At 38.7% G+C, this 23,831-nt stretch overlaps 1 protein-coding gene and 1 long non-coding RNA gene across 2 annotated transcripts in view; one reads left to right on the top strand and one right to left on the bottom strand.

Annotated features, from left to right (window-relative positions):
- Positions 1-23,831, bottom strand: part of igfn1.1 (immunoglobulin like and fibronectin type III domain containing 1, tandem duplicate 1) — an 83,748-nt gene that overhangs the window by 9,238 nt on the left and 50,679 nt on the right. The window contains exons 15-23 of the mRNA XM_087973623.1: positions 19,001-19,125; positions 17,738-17,879; positions 14,489-14,785; positions 12,941-13,240; positions 12,514-12,687; positions 10,961-11,089; positions 3,640-3,942; positions 1,827-1,915; positions 1,546-1,738 (exon numbers count right to left, since the gene is read on the bottom strand). Of these exons, the coding sequence (XP_087829749.1) occupies positions 1,546-1,738; positions 1,827-1,915; positions 3,640-3,942; positions 10,961-11,089; positions 12,514-12,687; positions 12,941-13,240; positions 14,489-14,785; positions 17,738-17,879; positions 19,001-19,125 (1,752 nt within the window). The remainder of the gene's footprint in view (positions 1-1,545; positions 1,739-1,826; positions 1,916-3,639; positions 3,943-10,960; positions 11,090-12,513; positions 12,688-12,940; positions 13,241-14,488; positions 14,786-17,737; positions 17,880-19,000; positions 19,126-23,831) is intronic.
- On the top strand, positions 1,036-22,389 carry LOC122563229 (uncharacterized). Its single transcript, XR_006315534.2, has 3 exons — positions 1,036-1,106; positions 4,932-5,093; positions 19,634-22,389. It is a non-coding gene; the product is annotated as an uncharacterized LOC122563229 (long non-coding RNA).

Here is a 23,831-nt window from a genome sequence, read left to right as displayed (position 1 = left end):
TCTACACATGAACCAAACTCTGTAAAAAAAGTTGCCCATCATGTCTTATTTAAATATTTCTCCTCTCACCTAAAAAATGTACTCTCTAGTCTTGAAGTCCCTCATCATAAGGAAAAGACCGCTACCATTAGGGCAGCATGGTGGCTGAGTGGTTAGTACTGCTGCGTCTCAGCTCCAGGGACCTGTTTGATTCCTGCCTCAGGTGGCTGTCGATGTGAAGTTTACACATTCTCTATATGTCTTTGTGGGCTTCCTCCCACAATCCACAGAGGTGCAGGACAGGTAAATTGTCCATGCTAAATTGCTCATAGTGTTATGTGTATTTGTCAGGGGTAAATGGAGGGGAATCGGTCTGGGTGAGTTATTCTTCGGAGGGTTGGTGTGGACTTGTTGGGCTGAAGGGCCTATTTTAACTCTATATCTCTCATTATTTTATAAACTTTTATACGGTCGCCTCTCAACCTGCTCCGCTCCAGTGAACATAGTCCCAGCCTATCTAGGCAACCTTTCTAACTCAAACCTTCCGTACCCAACAACAAACATTCAGAAGAGGTAAATCTCTTCCAAACTCTCTCCAGCTTAATAATATTCTCCCTATAACTGGGGGACCAGTACTGGACACAGCATTCCAGGACAGAACTCACCAATATCCTGGACAACTTTATCGAGACTTTCTAACTCCTATATTCAAAGAACTGAGCATTTGAGGCATGTGTGCCAAGTGCCTTTTTAACCTGGTGGAGGTCTGTCAGCTGGTAAAAATTTGGACAAAGGACAACATATTTCCAATCATTTGCATCAAACAATTTCTGTTCATTTTCTTTTTAAGATTAATTTTAATTTGATAAAAAATGTATTTAAGAAATATGCCAAAGAAGAGATTGTTGGGGTAATTTTCTGTTAATATATAGTCACAGGTTTTCATTTTGTATAACAAATGTTCTTGGCTTGCAGCAAACCTATATCTTTGAAAAAGGACAAAGTTAAAAATTACCCAGCACCAGGTTATAGTCCAACAGGTTGGACTGTCCAGTCCAACACTGGCTCCTCCACATCTCAGAAAAAGGAAACAACCATGTGGATAGGCTCTGCAAGATTTACATTCGGTAGTATATCCTATCGTTATTTATCAGAATAGCAATACTTGATCAAAACAAATAGTTAAAATACAAATTTATTTGGCATTAAAAAATTATCTGACCACTACTTCAATTGTTGTTTGTGAAGCCATGTGTATAAAATAGTTGTTATGTGTATCTGTAAACCAAAATTGGCTTTGAAGTATTTTGACATTGAGAGTGGGACAAAACACTGATTCCATGCTGATAATGTCTTAATCCATTGATGTCTCTGAGATTTTGCAGTGTGCGAGTTGGTTATCACATTTTCTTGTCTTACAAGCACTCATTAGCTGTAAAACATTTTGGTACACCTGAAGCTTATGAAAACAGCTCTATAATTGCAAAGTTACTTTATTTTCCTTATATAAAAACAAGTACTTCCAATGTTCAACTGTAAATTGAGAACCAAAGTGCATTTAATCACCTGTAACTCTAATCTCAAAACTAAATGATTCTTGTCCAAGAAGATTCTTCAATGTTACAGAATAAATTCCAGAGTGAGATCTCTGTGAGGCTGGAATAATAAGTTGAGTGCTACCACTGGTACTGGTTATTGTAGCTTGCTCCGAAACTGGAAAACCATCTTTCAGCCAAATCACTTCAGGAGGAGGTGATGCCTAAAAAATGTACATAGAAAAGCCCAACATTACAACTGTAAACATCTCAAATGGGAAAATACATAAAACATATTGCAGAGTTCCTCACTTCAAATGGCATTTGGACTCGTAAGGAGTTTCCTTCTTTGATGATCATGAAACTTTTTACAGCTTCATCCAATATAAACTTGGGATGCACTGAAATGTAAAAAAAGGAGTAAAAATATTATTTTGGAAGAAACAGAGTAAATAGCAATTTATAGAATTTTGAATACATCATAGGCATCCAGGAATGAATTATATGTGATATCTGTTGGCTTTGATTCAAGAGGTGACTATCAGTTAAGAAAATGTATGAAAATTCAAAAATCTAAACAAAATCCAATTCACATCTATTATCCTGACCATCAGTTATCCTTCTGCCAAATCATTATAATATATTGGCTTGTTATTTATTGTATTGCTATGAGTGGAACATTACTATGCATAAAAAAACAAATTTGTCTTTGTATCGCCAGACAGAACACTTATTTTGTTGGCTGATATGTCTATGGATGTGAAAGCATCATTTAAGTTGATTCAAGAAAATAAAATGGGACAAGCAACTGAGAATAGAATAAAATGAAATTGGGACACTGTGACCACTACATAATTCAATTCAGTGTGAAATAGAAGGGATAATTAAGAGCCATTGATAAGCATGCAAGACTGAAAATAAATGAATCTTCATTGAAACAGCAAGGGTACTGATGAGCGTTAACCAGGAAGAAATGTTAACATTAAGGTCAATGTATTTGTGGATATGTTCAAAAATAAAGCAGATGAAGTTCAATGAATAATTGTCTGTAAGGTAGGAAAGGGATGCATCAAGAAATGACATTCCATAGGCAAACTGAGAAAGATAAATGTATGTAATATTAAAAGGGAAGGCATATAGTAAACCAAGACTGAGGTTAATTGAATAATCAGAAATACAGAATACAGAAAGCTTAAATGGACAGATGGAAAGAGTGGTTAGAAGTGCTAAAAGGAAATGTGCAGATAAACCAAAGGTAGCAGCAAATTATTTTGATAGGCTTACAGTAGTTAAAGTCAAGGTAGAAAAGGTGTGGTGAAGATCATACTCTAACCAAGCCATAGTGAAGAATTAGACATTGCTGGAGGTGAAACGTTGAAAAGAGCATGGCATATTTGTTATAGATAAGTATACACAGATTGATTTTGAAAAAGAAATACCAAAATACAGGGCAGATAATTTACAGGGCTGATGGTATGTATCCTATGCTTTTGAAATAAATCAGATTGAGAGTGACAGAAGCTTTGGCTGCACAGAGATATTCAGTTAAGATGAGAGAGCTGGGCAATAGAATTAGTTTCACATTGGTTTTGAGAAGTATCCAGCAGAGACATGATGAATTAAATGTCTCCCTTCTGGTCTATAAAGCTCTCTGAGAGCATACACTTCCAACTAGGTGTACAAGGAAGTTACATCAAACTAAACCTGAAGGTTGGAGTGCAGAGCCTTGCACAATGGTAGGAGAGGTTGACGCCAAGGTTTTTGTATTTTGTCCAAACCATTTTGTATTTAATTGGACTAAACATTGATTGCTACTCATGTTCATCTGGGCCTGACAGTGTTCAGAGAGTAACAGCACAAGCTCAATCTAAGCCCAAATTAAGCTCTCCTTCACTGACCATTAAACATTGAAGGCAACGGGTCAACAGCTCACCTGTTTATGTTCAATCAGCACATATTCAATTTTAAATAAATTTGCATACTATCTATCAACATAGTGATGAGTACATTCCCATACCTCATCTTTACCAGGTCAGCCAGAAGATCAAGAAAATAGATTTTGAAAGCCAGGGTCAATAAAACATTTATATAAACATATACATGGTAAAATTGTAAACACAATTACCTGGAGGCGGCATGGCAAGAACATAATTGTCTAATTCCATGGGTTCCCCCATTCCACCATCATTGACAGCTCTTACACGTAGAAAATACATTCCCATTTTTTTTAAGCCTTTCACAGTATATGAATTCAATCCCACAGCAGCAGAGTTGCATCTAGTCCAAGCTGCATTGCCAGAAGATTTCATTTCAACAATGTACCCTTTAGGAATATCACTGCCCTTGTAAATTGGTGGAGTCCATGCTAGAGATATGGTTGAGTAGGTGGAATCTGTTACTCTGAGATCTCTCACAGTTCCAGGTACCTCTGCAAGTAAAAGGTAGAATAAAATGATCAACAACTGATGAAACAACCACCTGATGAAGGAGTGTCGCTCCGAAAGCTCGTGTGCTTCCAATTAAACCTGTTGGACTATAACTTGGTGTTGTGTGATTTTTAACTTTGTACACCCCAGTCCAACATCGGTATCTCTAAACCATAAAATGATCAAGATGCTTCTCTACTTTAGTTTCAGATTGGAGTTAAAATAATTACTGAAGTTGGAAAATGTTTCAAACCTATTCAGTGTCTATTTACGCTGCATTTCCAAAAATTATTCTATGATTCTTAAAAGGATTGGAAATGCAACAAGTTAAGTTTCTTAAACTTTTATTATTGAGGAATTTTATTCATTGGAACTGCAAAACTATAATTATTCTCTGTCCGTGAGACTTGTTTATATAAATGAGGCTAGATTTATCCAAATCCTTGAGGCAACACTGGAGATTTGATTCTTAAAACATGGATTCTCTGCTGTCGATCTGAGTACTTTCATGAGGTATTGAATTGGGGCATAGCATCGTCACTCAAATCACAAAGGCAGAGATAATTAGGGAGGAGAGAATCAGAGTGAAGATCTTGACAGTAGTGATAAATGGAAGGATGGACTGAATTGCAGAGGAAAGTTGGATAAGCTAGCATTATGTTCCTTGGAACACAGGAGGCTGAGGATGAGTTTAAGGAGCTGATAACCAGACGGCATAGTTATGGGTTAAGAGATTTAAGTTTTAGATTGGGTTCAAAGCAATATCTTTCTCAACTGAAAGATGATGAGAATCTGAACCTCACTGTCTGAAATGTTTGAGCAAACAGAAATTTCCTAACATTTAAAAAAAACATTGTGGATATGCAAACTGCTGTGAAGCACCATTATCTAAGAAGCGACAGACCGAGAACTAGAAAGTGAGATTAGATTGGGTGGCTAAACATCAACTGGTTCATACATGACATCCGAATGACTATCTTCCCCGCTGCAGGTTTATGTGATTCTAGGATCGATGATTCTCTCATACATTTATTGCTGCTGAGAATATAATTTTGGCTGAAGGCTGGAAGTAGTCCCCTACAATTAAGCTAAGAGAACATGAGGCAGGCAAGTAAGAGGAGAAAGAGAAACGGAATTCTTGCTCAAATTAAAGGTAATCACACCGGTTTACTTTGTTTAACAAAATCACAAACCTTGTTGCTATGAAACTATGTGGAATTTCACAAGATGCAATGGACACATTATCCCTCATACAATACAAAAATGACAAGGTAAAATCTTTTTATTCATTCATGGGATCAGGACATCACTGATGCAAACATTTGTTGCCCAAAGAGCACATAAGAGTCAGCCACATTATTTGGAGTTACATGTAGACCAGACCAGATAAGGACAGCAGTTTCCTTCCCAAAAGGATAGAAGTAAACCAGATGGATTTTCCAACAATCGATTCATGGTCATCATAAGGCTCTTAATTCCAGATATTTTTTTACTGAATTCAACTTCCACCATCTGCCCTCAGATTATTACCTGAGCCTCTGGATTAACAATCTAACAATAATACCACTAGGCTGTTGCTTCCCCCTTCACTTCAACAGTTCCCCAATCATCTTAAGCATCAATCAGAATATTAATTTTACCAGTAGAGAATAAATATACTTTTATTCAATGCACTAAAAGTCAGACGAGCACATCTATGTGAAATGAAAGCAGGAATTGAACAGTTTTGGCTCCATTGAGCTAGGGATTGAAGTGATTGAGTTGAAGGTAGACTGTTGTGGTTGGGAATGTAAAATAGTGCGGTCCCAAGTAATAATGAATCCCTGGTGCTTTCCTGCTATTCTGAAACTCAGCATTTGTCTGATAATGGGATCAGCTGCCTAGTCTATGAAAATGCAAAGAATCCAATTAAGGTTAAATTCTGTAAGATTGTGATAACTTTCTGATGGCTGTGGACAGCAATCCTCCTTGTGTGGAGACCCACCAGTTCATTGGAAATGGCTCAATCTTAGGTGGTGGTTCCATGCCCCAATGGTTATCTGAATGCAAGGCATCATAATCTTAGCTGTATACAGCAGTATTTGTGATGTAAGAGTTAGGAAGTCTTGCTGTAACTGTACAAGGTGCTGGTGAGATCACACTTGAGCAGTTTTGGTCACCTTATTTAAGAAAATATATTATTTCATTGCAGGCAGTTAAGAGAAGGTTCACCAGGATGACCCCTAATATGGAGACATTGTCTTCTGAGCAAAGGCTAAACAAATTGGGACTCTACTCATTAGAATTTAGAAAAAAATGAGACATGAACTAATTGAGACATAATGGAATCATAGAATTCCTACAGTGTGGAAACAGGCCATTTAGCCCATCAAGTCCACACCCATCCTCTGAAGAGCCTCCCACCCAAACCCATCCCTGATCCTATACCTGTATTTCCCATGGCTAATCGATCTAGCCTGCACACATTGGGAAATTTAGTATGGTTGATCCACCTAACCTACACGTCTTTCGACTATGGAAGAAAACTGGAGCACCTGGAGGAAACCCACGCAGACACAGGCAGAATGTGCAAACTCCACACAGTAGGTCATCCAAGAGTAGAATTTAACCAGGGTCCCTGACGCTGTGAAACAGCAGTGCTAACCACTGAGCCACCATGCCATCCTCCCGAAAAGGATTGACAGGGTAAATATTCTGAAGATGTTTCTCCTCAGGGGAAAGCCTGGGACAAGAGGGCATAATCTCGGAATTAAGCTGTGCCAATTCATGACTGAGAGGAGGAGGAATTTCTTTTCCCAGAGGGTTGAAAGTCTTTGGAATTACTTGCTGCAGAGTTTCACTGCTGACAATAGACAATAGGTGCAGAAGTAGGCCATTCGCCCCATCGATCCAGCACCACTATTCATTATGATCATGGCTGATCATCCACAATCAGTATCCTGTTTCTGCCTTATGGCCATGACCCTTGATTCTGCTATCTCTAAGAGCTCTATCCATCTCTTTGTTGAAAGTATTCAGAGGCTTGGCCTCCACTGCCTCCTGGGGCAGAGCATTCCATATATCCACCTACTCTCTGGGTGAAAAAGTTTCTCCTCAACTCTGTTCGAAATGGCCTACCCATTATTTTTAAACTGTGTCCTCTGGTTCAGGACTCACCCATCAGCTGAAACATGCTTCCTGCCTCCAGAGTGTCCAATCCGTTAATAAGTTTATACATCTCAATCAGATCTCCTCTCATCCTTCTAAACTCAAGAGTATACAAGCCCAGTTACTCCAATCTTTCAACATATGATAGTCCCACCATTCCGGGAATTGACCTCGTGAACCTACACTGCACTCCCTCAATAGCCAGAATGTCCTTCCTCAAATTTAGCAACCAAAACTGCACACAATACTCCAGGTGCAGTCTCACCAGGGCCCTGTACAGCTGCAGAAGGACGTCTTTGCTCCTATACTCAATTCCTCTTGTTATGAAGGCTAGCATGTCATTAGCTTTCTTCACTGCCTGCTGTACCTATATGCTTTCTTTCATTGACTGATGTAAAAGAACACCTAGATCTCATTGTACTTCCCCTTTACCTAACTTGACTCCATTTAGATAGTAATCTGCCTTCTTGTTCTTGCCACCACACTTGCTAGCAAGTGTGGCTTTGGGAAATCCATTTAGTCCTGACAGCAGAGTCCTGCCACCTATGGGAATAAACAGCCCATGGTTTCACCCATAATACAAACAACTTACAAAAAATGTATAAATATTAAAAACTTTTGTGTGTCATGTCTCACAGCCATATCTTCAATAAATATATTCATGTGGGGCAGAGTTATTATATGTTTTTACAGCTGAGATGGATAGATTTTTGATCAGTAAGAGAATCAAGGGTTATGGGGAAAGGGCAGGAAAGTGTTCATGAGGAACGTCAGATCAGTCATGATCTTATTGAAGGGGCCTGAGGGGCCAAATGACTTACTCCTGTTCCTAATTCTTATATTAGGGATCTACTCTTTCAAATGGGTTTTCCCCTTTATCCTGATCTCCCTACTAGCTTTGAAAGCCTTTTCATTGCAGCTACGTTATGATGTGCAATGGTAACACCTCCATATTGATGTTAGATTAGATTACTTACAATGTGGAAACAGGCCATTTGTCCCAACACGTCCACACCGACCCACCGAAGCACTACCCACCCATACCCCTACATTTACCCCTTCACCTAACACTATGGGCAATTTAACATGGCCAATTCACCTGACCTGTACATCTTTGGACTGTGGGAGAAAACCGGAGCACCCAGAGGAAACCCACGCAGACACAGGGAGAATGTGCAAACTCCACACAGTCAGTTGCCTGAGGCGGGAATTGAACCCGGATCTCTAGAGCTGTGTGGCAGCAGTGCTAACCACTGTGCCACCATGCTGCCCTAGTTCTTGCACAATTCTTGACCTGCCACAGCAGCACTCCCCTTTCCTGGTAGGGCTTCCCTACAAAAGTTGCCCCCAGCCCTTGGATTGAGTCGATTGCATCCTTCTGCGAAAGGACAATGAGCATGAAGACAGCCAATTTGTCGGCCACTTCTTGGTATTTTGTTTCACTGTTGTGGTTCTGTTCGCCGAGCTGGGAATTTGTGTTGCAGACGTCTCGTCCCCTGTCTAGGTGACATCCTCAGTACTTGGGAGCCTCCTGTGAAGCGCTTCTGTGATCTTTCCTCCAGCATTTGTAGTGGTTTGAATCTGCCGCTTCCGGTTGTCAGTTCCAGCTGTCCGCTGCAGTGGTCGGTATATAGGGTCCAGGTCGATGTGCTTATTGATTGAATCTGTCGATGAGTGCCAAGCCTCTAGGAATTCCCTGGCTGTTCTCTGTTTGGCTTGGCCTATAATAGTAGTGTTGTCCCAGTCAAACTCATGTTGCTTGTCCTCTGCTTGTGTGGATACTAAGGATAGCTGGTCGTGTCGTTTCGTGTTCATGGATGCGGATCATTAGCTGTCTTCCTATTTGTCCTATGTAGTGTTTTGTGCAGTCCTTGCATGGGATTTTGTACACTACATTGGTTTTGCTCATGCAATTTCATCAACAGATGCCTAAGGGAAAGACAACGGAACAAGGACATGCCACAACCCAAAGGACTAGCCACACTACCATACACCAAGAGCATTTCCGAACTGACAGCCACTAGGACTGCGACCACTAGGACTCATACAGCATACAAACCAACAGCCACACTCAGACAACTCACCAGGACAAAGGACCCGATACCCAGCATGAGCAAAACCAATGTAGTGTACAAAATCCCATGCAAGGACTGCACAAAACACTAGATAAGACAAACAGGAAGACAGCTAACGATCCGCATCCATGAACACCAACTAGCCACGAAACGACACGACCAGCTATCCTTAGTATCCACACAAGCAGAGGACAAGCAACATGAGTTTGACTGGGACAACACTATTATTATAGGCCAAGCCAAACAGAGAACAGCCAGGGAATTCCTAGAGGCTTGGCACTCATCGACAGATTCAATCAATAAGCACATCGACTTGGACCCTATATACCGACCACTGCAGCGGATAGCTGGAACTGACAACCGGAAGCGGCAGATTCAAACCACTATAAATGCCAGAGGAAAGATCACAGAAGCGCTTCACAGGAGGCTCCCAAGCACTGAGGATGTCACCTAGACAGGGGACGAAACGTCTGCACCAGAAATTCCCAGCTCGGTGAACAGAACCACAACAACGAGCACCCGAGCTACAAATTTTTGCACAAACTTTGAATTTTGTTTCACTGTTGGCAAGTGTGGCTTTGGGAAATCCATTTAGTCCTGACAGCCGAGTCCTGTCATCTATGGGAATAAACAGCCCATGGTTTCACCCATAATACAAACAACTCACAAAAATGTATAAACGATAAAATAATTTTTTGTGTTACGTCTCACAGCCAGTATGTCAGCATATCTTCAATAGACATATTCACGATATTGCAATATTATACTTGTGTGTACTACTGGAGCATGGTGTTCAATGCTGCTCTATGGAAATGTAACTTTGGATTATAATTAATTTATTAATTGTAATAAACATGTGTTGTATTTTAAATACTACAATACTCATGCCTAGTTTCTTAATGTAAGCATTGAGAATACCCAGGTAGAAGCAAAATCACATCCTGGTTAGCAGTGGTGGCCATCTGCACAAAATAAACTGCAGTATCTCAGTGGAAAAACTCATTGAAGACAAACAGGACAACAGCTTTTCACATCAGAGAATTCAGGCAATCAGAAGCACCAGTTTCTCTGAGCTCAGACAGCCAAAACGATCTTTAACTAGAGCATTGATCATCACGAAGAAAAACCTAATTTCCTTTTGATTGCAGAACAAAATCTTTCAAGATACGATCAATTTTCAAGAGTTCATTGCTTAAAAATAAGAAGGGTGAAGTTACAAATGTGACCAAAAGGCGAACAATAACTACATGCTTTAGGTGTAGCCAATGCTATTACTATAGTCAACAAAGTGCACCAAACCAGCAATAAGATTTTATTTGTCACACCTACCCAAAAGGTTCCCTGCTTTACTTGATATTACACAGAATGTGGCACCAAGAAGATTAGGCATATATGTGCAGGAACTCTAGCTCCAACAGCCAAGCCAGATCCCAGAACAAGATCAGTCAGTAACTTTAAAGGTGTCTTTACATAATAACTGTGAGACATAATACAACAAATTAGACCACAGTCTGTTCTGATATAACGTGATAGTTCTGTTCCTGTGTGATCCCGCATTATAAGAAAATCGCATAATAGCAGCACCATTTAAAACAATGGGACTGGAACCGTGTTATAGCCAATACAGGAAAGGAAAATTCTCATCCATGAATAATGGTCTAAATTCTTCAATTGCATTAAAACCAATTCGTGTTGAAGAAATGCATGTTATAGCAGAATCAACTGTACTTTTTTCATTGCTTCATACTATTATGATGAGCTACTATCCTTATCCTTGAAGTTCGCTGTGAATACATACTCATGGGCTCACGAGCAAATGCTGCTTCAGTTTCACAGCTGGGCTCCCCTGGACCAGAGGAGTTCACTGCAATCACTCGAAATTCATACTCCAACCCTTCAATGACATCAGTTATCGTCCACTTCTTACCTGTATAAAATGAACTCAGTCATTTTAGATACAATAACAATGCCTTAAAATGCCTGCTTCCCTACATTCAGTTAGTGTCAAACTCAGTTAATAAACTGAATGGATCATTAAAGTTAAAGTTGGATCTTAACCTTAATCTTTCACAGTTTCAATATTTCTCATCATCGACCTCAAAATGGTACATGTAATTGAAGTTTGTATGCGAATTCCAGATCTTAATAAAATGACAAACATTTTCAAGTTCCAAATTCAATTATATGCATGTGAAATGGCAAAACCAGGATACAAATTATGTTCAGTTTTAAACTCAAGTTACTAATTTTCTTCTAGCAAAATAATACTTGAAAATGTGAACGTTTTTCTCTTCAGAAGGGATTTTTAGCTGAAGTGATATTAGATGATAGCAATTTATAATGATCCCCAAAACAGATTATCTTGAAGCAATAACTTAATTTCTTCTGATACGTTTGATGTGTTAAGAGTGAGTATGGCAATCTTAACGGATCAACTATATTGTATAAAAGATAAAGCGTGATTAAAGTTTTTGTTTTGATCTCTTTTGAATGTTAATTCCATTTTCTTACCTGAAATGCTTTATACTTGGGCATCAAATATTAGTTAATTCTTTAAAAGGTTACAACAAATTCTACAAGCCAGTGAAAGCAATCTCCAATTATCAGATCAAAATGGCCAAGTACTGGACCAGGATTTTAGCAGGACCCAGGAAGTGGAAGGTGGAGCGTTGGGATAAGTAAAATCGTAGGGGCACCGTCCCAATTTACTTCTCAATGAGGGCTTGCTGTCACAACATTTTACTATTGCTGGAATCAAATGTGGAGATGTTTCCCATTTTAGGCAGCCAGCAACTAACATAATGAGTAGTAACTTTTTCGTGCTATTGGCTGTATGGGGAGGCCCCCAGCTAAATGGATGTGGCTCTGCCACAGTCCAGGAGGGTATGATTTAATAGAACAAAGAAGAGTCATCAACCTTATCGGATTGGTTTCCTTTCTATCCCTGGGTTCTATGAATTTTAAAATGTATTTTTAATTCCCTGCTCTAGGCCAGAGGCCTCCTGTGTATCTCATCATTAATCAACTTTCCCAGTGGCACTGCTGAGGCCTCAGAGCTGTCAGCTTTGGACTGGTACCATTAGTGGCCTACCTGCTGTAAGGTGGGCCCATAGAATACCAGTTGGAAAGCTACATGTGGTAATGTTGCTGAGCAAATGTAACTTAGGACTCAAGAGTCCTTTTCTCACACTGACATTAACGTTGTGATGCCATTTCCCAGAAGTAAAACATGCGAAGGGCACATATTAGTCAAACTTGTCTTGTATACTTCAAAAACCGGGACCAGATCACTCACTTCCAAGTATTCTTGGTTATTTCCTCCAGTCTGTAAAACCCAACCCATGTAATTACCTGTAACTGGAGTATCAGTGACAGCACTCCAGACGTTGCTACCTTTCTTACGCTTTTCTATGATATATCCAATTATTCTGGAACCACCGGTGTTATGTGGTGGAGTCCATGACACTGTAATGGATTTGCTGCTTGCACTCAAGATATTTGGTTTTGCTGGAGCTCCAGGAACATCTGGAATAATGAATGTTTCCGCAAAACATTAAATTTGGTCACAATTATACATAAGACATATTTATCTACTGCTTTATGTGCTTTTGTCATGATATAATGATTGGGATCTGATCAATTAGACCCAATTAACTGATCTTGTATTTTAGATATAATAACAACTCCTTAAGATGCTTGCTTCCCTTCAAGCTAGATTTAAACTCAATTAATGAATTGAATGGATCATTAAAGTTAAAGTTGAAATACAAGGACCTACCTTTTCTGCCAGCAGTGATTACATCTGATAACAATGCTTCACTTTTGCCTTCTGAATTCACAGCCCAAACTTTGAATTTGTATTTTTTTTCTGGCTCCACTTTGTCATAGGAGAATGTTGTTATTGACTTGTCCATTTCACCAACTTTGGTCCATGTATTTCTACCCACCTGTTGCCTTTCAATTACATAATGCTGTATAGGTTTCCCACCGTCATCTCTAGGAGGCTTCCACTTCAAAGAAATACAGTTTTCCAAACTGGCTAGAACTTCTAGAGGGCCCTGAGGGGCTTGTGGTTTGTCTGAAACAAAGCAATAAAACCATCAATAAATTATTTCAAATCAATCTAAACATTACTATTTGTCTCATAGCAATCAATATCCTGCAGGATACAGGTGTTGTGAATAATTTTAAAAGTTTGTGTATGTTTCTTAACATCAAATAAAACATTTGCAATACTGAATTATTGAATTATGTAACATTTTAACAATGCTTCTCTGAAATTCTCATTGATATAATACTTGAAGCATAAACAAAAAAAAACTTAACAGGTAGCCCTAGTCCCAATAATGGCACTTTTACGAGAGCTGAGGGCAACCAGTGTTTTCTAGCTTAGACTCTGTTGGAATATTAGGGAAAAGTCAATTGCTAGAATGAATTAGCGGACACCTCTTTGGCTATGAATGCACCTTGAACATCCACTTGCTAGAATTTCCTGGGAAATCTGGTGTCTGCTGCCTGGTCCAGTAAAGACGTCAGAGGCTTCTTCCTCTCTTTGTGCAAGAGACATGAGAAATAACCTCAAATGATCTCCTTGATAAGGAAAGGTCATTGACTGTAAAAATTAATTTACCAATCTCTATGTTTTTGAGGCTTAGGTCATATCCTTAGCTTGTAGCCCTTGAGATTGTCATATGGGTCATTGAGATGGTCGATGTGTTATCTGTCACTAAGAGTAACAACATCAATTTGATCCCTGCAAGAACAAGGATTGGAAATTCCAGACATAAGGTGTTCTTGCATCTCATAGAGCTGAGTACTCCAGGAAGATTTGGCTGGAGGTTTCTGTCTGGCTGTAGGATTTTGGTCCCACAGATCCATTCTTTAAAAAAAAAACAACCTTTTAATTTTCAAGTGTTTTGTTAACACATCTCAGATCTCTGCAGGACAAAATTATGCATTACTTCTCAAGACAAGAGAACAAATTGAGGCACAATTTGGACACAGGTTTAACATGCCACTCCATTCAGTTTCTACTCAGCCATGTTGAAAAGAGGTTAATTTCTCTTTCTTGGATGGGAACGATCATATGAGATGTTTTTACTGACTTACTGTTTCTTTTCTTCTACTAGTCAATCAACCTAAGAGCACTACTAAGAGTAGTCTTCTGGGAATGCATCATCATTCACATCATGATCATAAGAGGTTACATATAATCTAAATAAAGTGTTCGCATAATACAGTCAACTATAATATTGAATATGCCTCCAATGTAACTTGTGCAAAAATGTAACAATAATCTATTAAAGAAAACAAATCAATACATTACCAATGACAGCCAAGTTAACATCTGCACTTGTTGTGCCACTTTCATTCTTCAATTTAATTGTCATCTTTCCACTGTCCTTTCTGTTACATTTGGAGATTGACAAACGTGTAAAACTTTTACTATTGTCAATGCTGACCCTGTTGTCTTCAAACAGTTCTTCCCCATCCTTGTACCAAGACACCTTCATTGGTGGCTTTCCTGAGAATGGCACCTTCACTGTTGCAGTGTGACCAGCCTTAATAATTGTGTCTTTCTTTCCCAACCGGTCAAGCACATCCTGATCAAACTCTGGAGGATCTGATGTTTAAAAAAAATGTTAAAAACCATTAAGTTACAATCATCTAATCTAAATAAACATTCAATTCCACTAAAATGTTTAAGCTTATGTAGGTTTTACTTGTTCCTCTGATCAGTTCTTATTGTTAACATTTACTATGATTTTCATAAGAAGAAAATTAAGGGCTCACTACTAATTTACTGTGATATGAGTAAAGTTAATGATGCTTTTGGAGCAGTTGATTTGTCAGAACTTGCTACAGCATTCTATAGGATCAACACTCAATTTATTTAAATTATTTGCATCATAATATAGTTGATGTGTCCTAGCAGGCACAGCAATGTTTCAGATATATAGAAGTTCTTTCTGGAATTTACACGTGAGCTGTATCTAATTAGCTTTGTTTGGCAAATGTTATGTTTAAACAAGTTCATCCTTAAATTGTGCAGCTGTCAGTTCCACAGAATATAGAACACAGAGTCAGCTTATTTCAACCTCACAGTGCTTAAGAATTATTTAGATGTACACTTGCTGTGTCAGAAATATAAGGCTATCGGCCAAGTGCTGAAAAATAGTATTAGATGTTTAAGAGACTTTTAAATAAGCACATGAATATGCAAGGAATGAGGGATATGGAGCAAGGGCAGGCAGAAGGGATTAGTTTAATTTGGCATCATGTTCAGTGCAACATTCTGGGTCAAAAAGCCCGTACCTGTACTGTTCAGTTTTATGCTCTAATAGTTAGGTACTTGGTTTAGACTGGTGCCAACTTGATAGGCAAAAGGGCCTTGACTCTGATTCATCAAATTAGTGTGTGTCAGCATTTATATATATAATTCTTCTTTCATTTTAATTCCCATCCTCACCCCAAGATCAAATCTGAAATAATTAAGAGAAATGCAAAATGAAACAGATTTATATTTGAAAGATAGATTGGGTGGAATACTGAGAGAGCTTGGCTGCAAATGATTTTCTGTCAATATGTCCATCCCTGAACAAAAATGAATTGATGAGGAATACCATACTTCAGCTTTATTCTGACACCATTAGACCACTGGATTCAAATGTGCTAATACATAAAAACATATGAAATCATTGAACTTGATTGAGTTTTGAAGAAGTAACAAAGAGGACTGATGAGGACAGAACTGTAGACATGATCTATATGGACTTCAGTAAGGCGTCCGACAAGGTTCCCCATGGGAGACTGATTAGCATAGTTAGATCTCATGGAATACAGGGAGAACCAGCCTTTTGGATACAGAACTGGCTCCAAAATAGAAGACAAAGGGTGGTGGTGGATGGTTGCTTTTCAGACTGGAGGCCTGTGACCAGTGGTGTGCCACAAGGATCAGTGCTGGATCCACTACTTTTTGTCATTTATATAAATAATTAGAATGTGAACATAAAAGGTCTAGTTAGTGAGTTTGAAGATGACACCAAAAGTGGTGGTGTAGTGGGCAACGGAGAAGGTTAACTCAGATTACAACAGGATCTTGATCAGATGGGCTAATGGGCTGAGGAGTGGCAGATGGAGTTTAATTTAGATAAATGTGACGTGAAGCATTTTGGAAAAACAAATCAGAACAGGACTTATACACTTAATGTTAAGGTCTTAGGGAGTGTTGCTGAACAAAGAGACCTTGGAGTGCAGATTCATAGTTCTTGAAAGTAGAATCACAGGTAAACAGGATAGTGAAGAAGGCATTTGGTATGCTTTCCTTTATTAGTCAGAGCATTGAGTATAGGAGTTGGGAGGTTATGTTGCGGCTGTACAGGTCATTGGCTAGGCCACTTTTGGAATATTGCGTGCAATTCTGGTCTCCTTCCTTTCAGAAGGATATTGTGAAACGTGAAAGGGTTCAGAAAAAATTCACAAGGAAGTCACCAGGGTTGGAGGATTTGAGCTATAAGGAGAGGCTGAATAGGCTGGGGCTGTTTTCACTGGAGCATTGGAGGCTGAGGGGTGACCTTATTGAGGTTTAATAAAGCATGAGGAGCATGGATAGGATAAATCGACAAAGTCTTATCCCTGGGGTGGGGGAGTCCAGAACTAGAGGGCAGGGGTTTAGAGTGAGGGGGGGAAAGATATAAAAGGGACCTAAGGGGTAACATTTACATGCAGAGCGTGGTGTTTTTTGGAATGAGCTGCTAGAGGAAGTGGTGAGTACAATTGTACGATGTAAAATGCATCTGGATGGGTATATGAATAGGAAGGGTTTAGAGGGATGTGGGCCAAGTGCTGGCAAATGGGACTAGATTGGGTTGGGATATCTGGTCAGCATGGACGATTTGGACTAAAGGGTCTGTTTCCGTGCTGTACATCTCAATGACTATGACTCATTGGTTTCAAGCTTCAGTGCAGAATCGAAAATTGCTGCACTGAATTGATCAAATACAAATAGCTGTCAGTTTGTTTTCAGTCACTTTTCAAGACCGCGCTACTAACTTCAACAATAAAAACAGAAATCTCTGGCAAAACTCAACAGGACTGGCAACATCTGTGGGGGAAAAAAAGAGTTATGTTTTGAGTCTGGTGAATTTCTGTCAGAGCTGCTAACTTCAATACTGATTAATCTCCATACAATTTAAGCAATAACTGAAAGCAAAGTGGAAGCATAAAAGCTATTCATTTTTCTTTACAAAATATTAAGTTTTCATGCACCAACTTGTAAAGCTCATAAGGCTGAGGAAGGAAATGCGCAATAATCAGATAGTGTGAATATATGGGTGAACCTATGAGCCACATTGTATTTCCTACGGTGCTAATATCTATAAATTTAACATTCTACACTTTTGGTGGTACTATTTCATATGGAAGGAATATATTGAGAGGAATGATTTCTGTTAAACATACAAGCTATATTCAGATTTTCATCTCTTTCCTCACAGTTATTGCATAATTGCTGGTTGCTGTGGATTTAAATTAATTTGAGTGTCCCAAAGCTAATGTTAACTTCGCAGAGATTTACCTTCAACAAACAGAGAGGCTTTGGTTTTCCCTCCATCAGCTTCAAATATATACATCCCTGAATCTTCCTCCTTGACATTGGGTATCGTCAGTTTTTGTACTGCTCCTTCTTTCGTGACTATTTTTCCGTTTCCTGAAGTAATCTGTAGTGGTACAAATGTTGTATATACAAACAAGCTCAGTTCTAAAAGCAGTAGCAGAAAACCTGTGGAGAATCTGCAAAATTGTTCATGATTTGTTGCTAGAGAGAAATGCAGAGGGAAAAATAATTTTGCAAATAAATACCAATAGCAATAAATCCCTCTCTTTGTATCACACATATACAATTTGCCACATAGTAGCTATCAATCATGACAGTCTCTCCAACAAAGTTACAAAATGCTTATTGGTTTGCATGATCTAGTGACATCCAGGAAAGGTATATTTAACTCAGAAACAATAGTGATATCTTTTGTAACTTTGAAACAAAATTCAAAATACATGGAAATATTATGAAAAATATTCTTTTCTCAGTTGTCTTAACAAAGTTCTTTTTTTGAATTTCTGACATAGCAAGTAAGTACGTTTGTCAATGTGGCTTTGTACAGTATGATTAAATGCAACATTCAAATCAATGCTCCACAGGCAAAGTTTTTTCTTTGGGGTTGGGGAGTCCAGAACTAGAGGGCATAGGTTTAGGGTGAGAGGGGGAGGATATAAAAGAGGCCTAAGGGGCAACTTTTTCACACAGAGGGTGGTACGTGTATGGAATGACCTGCCAGAGGAAGTGGTGAAGGCTGATACAATTGCAATATTTAAGAGGCATTTGGATGGATATATGAGAAGGAAGAGTTTGGAGGGATATGGACTGGGTGCTGGCAGGTGGGACTAGATTGGATTGGGATATCTGGTCGACATGGATGGGTTGGACCGAAGGGTCTGTTTCCATGCTGTACATCTCTATGACTCCATGACTCTATTAGTTAAGTCTTTTATGTTTTGCATCCAACCTAAATCTCATGGACAAAAAGATATACTGGTGAACTACTGTTACACATAGTCTGCAGCAGTCAAGAAAGCAAATTATCGCTCCCTTCAGGAAAATTATGGATGGCAAGCAAATGTCATTTTTTTGTAATGCTCATAGACAATGAGTTGATTAGATAACATTATCCAAAAGAATTGGACCATGAGCATACCACTCCTGTTTGCTTTTATTGTAAACAATAGCTCTGAATTTAATGACTCAGTTTTGTAACATTTCAATTAAAAGAAAATGAACTACCTTTGTGCCATTCTTAAACCAGGTGCCTTGCGTATTTTCATTTGCTGTCACACAACAAAATTCAGCTGCCTTTCCCTTCCGAGCACTCACATCTAAAAGTCCACTTTTGAAACGTCGAACCGGTTCTGAGACGATGCACAAAAAAATTAGATTTATAAAATGAAATGGTGTTGAAAATTAGAGATTCATCTGCATTAGAACAGTTTAAATGTCGAAAAGTATATTTTTACATTACAGCCTATTTACACATTGTACAAATCACATCAGAGTTTCAGTCACGTTCTCTGTGGAAATTGAAAATTCATGTTCTGGCTGCTAATTGAACGAAGACTTTATGATGAATGTTCAGATCAATCGAGCATTTATAATTCAAAGTCACTATTCATTTCTTAATGGAAGTTCAAGTATCTCCCAGCCTATGGTATTTAAATGTTTGTTAACACTATGTCTCTGGATCCTTTTAACCATATATATTATTGATGTAGAAAAATTATTTGAAATGTTTAATCAAATTTGTTCATATATATTAATTATTTCCCCCGTAACTAATATTAATAACTTAGTTTAGCTTCCTATAATAAGGGAATCAACAGACTGAATTTAAAGTTCACTCTCAGGTGTGTTTTTTGACAGGACTGGACACATCAAATACAAGGAACATGCTGGCCATCTCTGCTATACAAAGGTGGAAGGGTCTGAATGGGTTAGTGCTGAAGAGTGTATTACGTATCACCCAATATGACATAACATGGAGTTGGAAAGAGTAACTGCTTCGAATCTCAAAGGAGTAAGACCTGTCATCAAAGTTTCTTTTTATTAACTCAGTGGATGTGGACTTCACTGGCTGTGCCAGCACTTACAGATCATTCCTAATTGCCCTTGAAATGTTGCTGATGACCTTGCTCCTTAAACTGCTGTAGGAACAACAATAAATTTCCAAATCAGAATGGTGCGGCAGAGTTACTGAGACTATGAAATCTCCCTCATTGTGTCTGTAACTCTATCCTGTCATCCTGATTTGGAAATATGTTCTTGTTTTTTCAATGTCACTTTGTCAAAATCCTGGAACACTCTCCTGAACAGTATCTTTGGTGCCCAGTTCAAGAAGGCAGATCATCACCACCATCTTGACAACAATTAGGTATAGGCAATAATAGATGGTAGTAATGTCAATCATATCATAGATAACTTCATGAATCTCCAGAAATGTAACAATGTGGGTTTAAAATCAGAATTCTAGGAGATGGAGTTGTTCTTAGAATTGCCACTGAATGCTTGTCAAATTCATTACAGTCAGAAGACGACTCAACTCCAGAGAAAACCATTCAGATGGTGAGAAAACATCCAGAAGCAAGATGTGGATAATATCCCGTTTTGCCTGGCAAATGGCAAGTAAATTTATAGGCAAAAGTGATGACTGCAGATGCTAGAAGCCAGAGTCTAGATTAGAGTGGTGCTAGAAAAGCACAGCAGGTCAGGCAGGATCTGAGGAGAAGGAAAATCGACGTTTCAGACGAAATCCCTTCATCAGGAATTCTCTAATTTAGAAAATGGCAAATAAATTTATGTCACACAAGTGCCAGGCAATTACCATCTTCAACAGTAGGGAAGCTAACCATGACTCATTAACATTCAATGGCATTACTATCACTGAATTCCCCACTATCTACCTCCTGAGGGTTACAATTGACCAGAAACTAAACAGGACTAGTCATAAAAATAATATGGCTACAACAGCAGGTCAGAGGCTAGAAATCCTACAGTGAGTAACTGATTGATCAAAGCCTTCCCACACCTATAAGTCACAAGCCAAGAGTGTGGGGAGTGTAGCTCCAACAAAATTCAAGAAGCTTGATTCAGGACAAAAGCATCCCACTAGGTTGGTATAACATCAACAATATTCACTTCCTCCACCACTGACACTGAGTAGTAGCAGTGTGCACTACCTACAAGATGCACTGCAGACATTCACCAAGATTCCTTAATCACCATCTTCCAAATCCAGAGTGACTGCTTTCTAGAAGCACAAGGGCAGCACATGCATAGACAGCACATACAAGTACCCATGCAAGACATTCACCATCATGATTGGAAATATATTGCCATTTCATCATTGCTGTTGTGTCAAAACACTGAAAGTTTTGCCCTAACAGCTTTGTTGTCTACCTACACTAAATGAACTGCAATGATTCAAAAAGGTGGCTCACTACCATCTTCACAAAGATCAGATCAATTTAAGATATCTGGTCAGCATGGATGAGTTGGATCAAAGGGTCCGTTTCTGTGCTGGTCATCTCTATGATTCTATGACAACTAGTATGGGCAATAAATGCTGGCCCAGCCACCAATGTCCATATACCATGAATGAATAAAAATGTTGTAAAAACTTATTGGAGTTCTTTGAAGAAATGCTATGTGTTGTGTATCAAGGGGAACTAATGGGTATATAATACTTACATTTCCTGAAATAATTTAAGTAGAAACATCAAAAATAATTATGGGAAGTGAAAGCCAATAGTGTAAAAGGTAACAGATTGGCATTGATATGAGATTGGTTATCTATCAGAATGCCACTAATGTGTCATTTTCTGATTGCAAAATATAAGGATTGATGGAAGGGATTGATGCAGGGGCCTCAAAGTGCAGAGGAACTTCGATTATCCAAAGGACACAAGTGGGGACTATTGCATTTGATTAATCAAATGCTAGATAATCGAGTGCTGGGTAACATAGTTAGCCAAGCATAGGGATCTTGTGATCTTGTGTGGATAATCCGAAATTCGATTAATTGAATGCCGGATAATCGAGGTTCCTCTGAATCACAATTTATATTAATTACTTAGATGAAGGGACCAAAAGTATGTTTGCCAAATTTGTTGATTACATGAAAGTAGTTAGGAGTGCAAGTTGTGAAGAAGTTATAGGGAGGCTACAAAGGGATACTGGCAAGTTAACTGTGTGGGTAAATAATAGGTAAATACACTGTAACATGGAAAAATTTGAAAATGTCCATTTTGGCAGGAGTAATAAAAAAACATTAATTAAAGAAATCGCAGAGCTCTGAGATTGAACTGCAAATGATGAGTACAGCAATTCGAAAAGTTAATAAAATGCTATTGCTTATTGCAAGTGGAGTTGATTAGAAATGCAGGGTGGCTATGCCTCAGTTATACAGGGCATTGGTGAGATCCCATCTGGAATACTGCATCTAATATTAGTTTCCTTATTTAATGAAGGAGCTAAGTTCATTGAAAGAATTTCTGAGAAGGTTTACCAGACTAATCCCTGGCGGCTTGACCTCAGAGGAAAGTGTAGATAGACTGGGTTAGTATCCACTGAAGTTCAGAAGACTAAGAGGTGACTTCATTGTCCTGAGGAATCTTGACAGGGTAAACGTGTAAAAGAAGTTTCTTCTTATAGCAGCATCTAGTACGGGGCGGGGGCGGGGGGGGTCACTGTTTAAAAATAAGAGATTGCTCATTTACGACATAGATGAGGAATACTTTTCACATCACAGGGTTAGTGAGACTTTACAACTCTCTTCAAAACGGTGCTGAAAGCAAGGTTCTTGAATATTTTTAAGGCTGAGGTTGATAGATTTTTATAAGCAAGGGGTGAAAGATCATCAGAATAGGCAGGAGTACGAAGATCAAACATGATCTTGTTGATTTACAAAGCAGACTTGAAGAGCCAAGTGGTCTGCTTCTGTTCCTAATTCCTCAGTTTATACGTCGGTATTGTTTTCAAATGGTGAATGGAAATAAATTTGTTTAAGAGAAATAAAATCACTATTCAAGGAATATTCATTTATGGAATTGGTTAAAGGGCAACCTGTCAGAGTGTAATAGATCAATGAAATCACAGTTCCTGAACAACATATTCTGAGAATGAAAACCTGCTCACAGTGATTGAAGGAATGGATGTGCAACTCCATGAAAGTCACCACTGAGATGGCACAATCAATGTGTACAGATTGAGGACACCGTCAAGAAGAAATTGCCTGGTTTGCAGATCCAGAACACTACAAAAACTGTACCTGTTTCAAAAGGACAGTCATCCTCCACAAAGGGAATTTCTAAAGTTAAAGAACTTTCAGGTGTTACAATAGAGCAACTGCATATTTTAGTAGGAAAGACTCCATAGACAAAGAAAATCTAATACATACAAGGTGTTATAGATCAAAAGGGCTTTCAGTCATTAGCTTGTCAGAAACAGGATCACTATTACCGTTTTCAAATCAGAAACATGTTGAACCTTCCAAATCTAAAGGAAATGCATTTCAGGGGTTGGGTAAAGATAATCACAATTACAAACAAAATGCCAATCATACCAATGTAATTTGCGTCTCATTGTTGTCGCAAATAAACTATTTTGTTTGACACAAGATCCTTTTCTTGTGAGACTACCAGACTGTTGTGGTGCGTGTGTGTGTGTGTGGGGCTGCTGGTAGAGGAGGAGGCGGAGTGTTATACTTGACAAAGCAGGGAAATAAGAACAATGACGGCAAAGCTACTGGATCTAACATCATGGTGAAGTGTGGAGAGGATTCATTTTACAACAACCATTGACCTCCTCACACCTGAGTCTGCAACAATGCAGTAGATTGATAAACACTGAAACTGGCAGCTCTATTGCCATTTTAAAAATAAATCATTCATGGTCAATTGCCCTCGCAGCTAACTGGCCAGGATATTACACTGTCCACTTCGTAATGTGGTTGGCATGGACAGGCAGCCATGAGTGAGTAGCCTGTAATTTGAGCCAAAATTTAAAAATTGGTCGGAAAGAAGTGGAGACACATCAAATTCATGGGAAGGTATCCTTTGTGTGT

This window comes from Chiloscyllium plagiosum, unplaced genomic scaffold (assembly GCF_037043375.1).
Source record: "Chiloscyllium plagiosum isolate Xiang-an unplaced genomic scaffold, Cpla_swu_hap1 HiC_scaffold_26, whole genome shotgun sequence".
In the NCBI taxonomy this organism is placed as follows: domain Eukaryota; kingdom Metazoa; phylum Chordata; class Chondrichthyes; order Orectolobiformes; family Hemiscylliidae; genus Chiloscyllium; species Chiloscyllium plagiosum.
This window is presented reverse-complemented; position numbering and strand designations above follow the sequence as displayed.